The sequence below is a fragment of the Calliphora vicina genome, chromosome 1 (assembly GCF_958450345.1).
Source record: "Calliphora vicina chromosome 1, idCalVici1.1, whole genome shotgun sequence".
NCBI lineage: Eukaryota > Metazoa > Arthropoda > Insecta > Diptera > Calliphoridae > Calliphora > Calliphora vicina.
In genome coordinates, this window is record NC_088780.1 from 63,948,238 (window position 1) to 63,950,583 (window position 2,346).

At 29.1% G+C, this 2,346-nt stretch overlaps 1 protein-coding gene across 1 annotated transcript; it reads left to right on the top strand.

The window, feature by feature from the left end:
• The first annotated feature begins 349 nt into the window (after nucleotides 1–349).
• bai (Transmembrane emp24 domain-containing protein bai) lies at nucleotides 350–1,470 on the top strand. The gene is made up of 5 exons (XM_065514935.1): nucleotides 350–603; nucleotides 662–782; nucleotides 855–925; nucleotides 991–1,117; nucleotides 1,187–1,470. Exons 1-5 carry the CDS (start codon nucleotides 424–426, stop codon nucleotides 1,306–1,308), a joined length of 621 nt encoding a protein of 206 aa, XP_065371007.1. The 5' UTR covers nucleotides 350–423; the 3' UTR covers nucleotides 1,309–1,470.
• Nucleotides 1,471–2,346: the final 876 nt, after the last annotated feature.

The window sequence follows — 2,346 nt, forward strand, 5'->3', positions numbered from 1 at the left end:
TGGATTACTAAGTCATTAATATAGACAATAAGGATATCTAATGATAGATATTTCAAAAAAAATTGTTTACCTAAAAATATTTGAAATTTTTATTTTGATGTATAATTTGGTGAAGGGTATATAACATTCTGAACAAAGTCCTATTTCGGGAGGACATTTATATTGGGGCTTGGTGAAATAAACCAATATTGAATTCAAAAATACAACTCTGAAAGTATTGAGTATTTATATTTTGGTATTGAGTACCGGAAAAAATAGACAGTATTGAGTACTGAGTATCCAAATACTCAATACTTTTACACCACTAATAAAAAGTAGACGAAAACAAATCGGCCACCTCATCTCTTCTGTCAGTTTTCTTATATTTTTTATTGTGGCGAAAAGAATTTTTATAAAGCAAATTAATTATAATATAATACTAAAATGAAATTAACAGCCACTTTATTCGTTTCACTATGTGCATTAATTAGTTATGTGAATTGTGTCATGTTCCATTTGACGCCAAACACGCAAAAATGTCTCAAAGAAGATATACAGGCCAACCAATTAGTAATGGGCGAATATGAGGTTTCTGATGTACCCGGCCAAGTGATAGATTATATTGTAAGTAGGTTTTGCTAACACAAACTACAATTGAAATAGCTTTTTTCGATATTTTTAGGCTCGCGATACTAAGGGTCACATTTTGTCACAAAAGGAACACATAACAAAGGGAAAATTCAGTTTCATGTCTGAAGTTTACGATACTTACGAAATTTGCTTTATATCAAAGGTACCACCACGTAAGTAATACATAAAATGACTTCAAAGTTCATACGCATACGAATTTTTAAAAATAACACATTAATTTATAGATCAACGAGGAATTGCTCAAGAGGTTTCACTTGTTACCAAAAAAGGTGTTGAAACAAAGAGCTATGAGGGTGTAAGTATCATGTTTACATTTGGGATAATAGATTATGCTGAGTGGCTTATTTTTATTATTTTCAGATTGCTGAAGCCTCAAAAATTAAGCCCTTGGAAGTTGACTTGAAACGTTTAGAAGATTTGTCAGATTCTATAGTAAGAGATTTTGCTTTAATGCGTAAACGCGAAGAGGAAATGAGAGATACTAATGGTAAGCTAAACTGTTCTAACAAAAGACATTGAACATTAATTATGTATTATTATACTTATCTATTTCCAGAAAAAACAAACAGCCGTGTTCTGTTCTTCAGCATCTTTAGTATGTGTTGTCTTTTAGGATTGGCAACATGGCAAGTTCTCTACTTACGCAGATATTTCAAAGCCAAAAAACTCATTGAATAGGTTATTATTGCATATTCCGTTCCAAGTGGATCGTATAATATTTAGCCAGACAAGGAAGAAACTCTGGTCAATTAATGGTCACGTTTATTATAAATTTCATTTAAAATAGTACTCACTATTCTCGTCTAACCATTTAAACTAAATAAATGTTTCTTAACTGTATGACGTTATGATTTATGTTTACTTTTAAAGCATTACTTTGAGAAAGTATTGTATATAAAATTTGTTTTTTGCGTGTTCAAACTACAATTTTATGTGATTTCTAAGAGCATAAAATTGAAATTTTACACAAAAATTCTCTGTTGATTCGAAAATGTGTTATGAAAATGATCAAAATCGGTCTAACAAAAAAAGAACCGTAAATTTGGGATCAAAGGAGTCATAACCGCAAAAAAAGCTCAAGCGACAAAAACTAAATTTTACTGGAGGTTTTTATTTATTTCTTGTTTAAATTAAGTTAGAGCAACAAAATTTAGTATGAAGACACATTTCGTTCCACTGCATAAAAATTAATCCAATTGCTTTCTTAATTTTTGGCGCTTAAGCTTTTTTTGCTGTGATTCTGATGATCTACTGGAAAACAATTGTGTCGATTGAGATATAATATTCTCTATATAAACTGCTCTATGTTTATGGTACGTACAGTGTGACCAGGTCTCAAAAATTTTTGCAGCTAAATCCTATCCAAAATAATGCTAAATGGATTTTTAAATGCCAAAAAAATACAAAATTTTTTTTTAATAATATGAAGAAATTCTTCACTATTTGTACCGTTGTTTCTACAAATTATGTTTGAATATATAAATAAAACAACATCGAACTCAAAAACAATACAAATTATTTATTCTCTTCAAGAATCGTAAATTAAAATTATAAAACAAAAATTAAAACTATATATTTTTCAGTCTTTATACATATGTATATGTAAATATATTTATTTACCCTGTCGGAAACTGAGTTAACTTTAAATTAACTTAAAGCTAACTATAGTTAGCTTTAAGTTAGCTAGTCAGCACTAGTTGCGAAATATATTTCGCA

Bases quoted from the DNA above. Each gene is read 5' to 3' on its own strand.
- bai (XM_065514935.1), top strand. From the start codon at position 424: ATGAAATTAACAGCCACTTTATTCGTTTCACTATGTGCATTAATTAGT. The intron at 604-661 runs GTAAGTAGGTTT...CGATATTTTTAG, and splicing joins GCCAAGTGATAGATTATATT to GCTCGCGATACTAAGGGTCA. The intron at 926-990 runs GTAAGTATCATG...TATTATTTTCAG, and splicing joins AAACAAAGAGCTATGAGGGT to ATTGCTGAAGCCTCAAAAAT.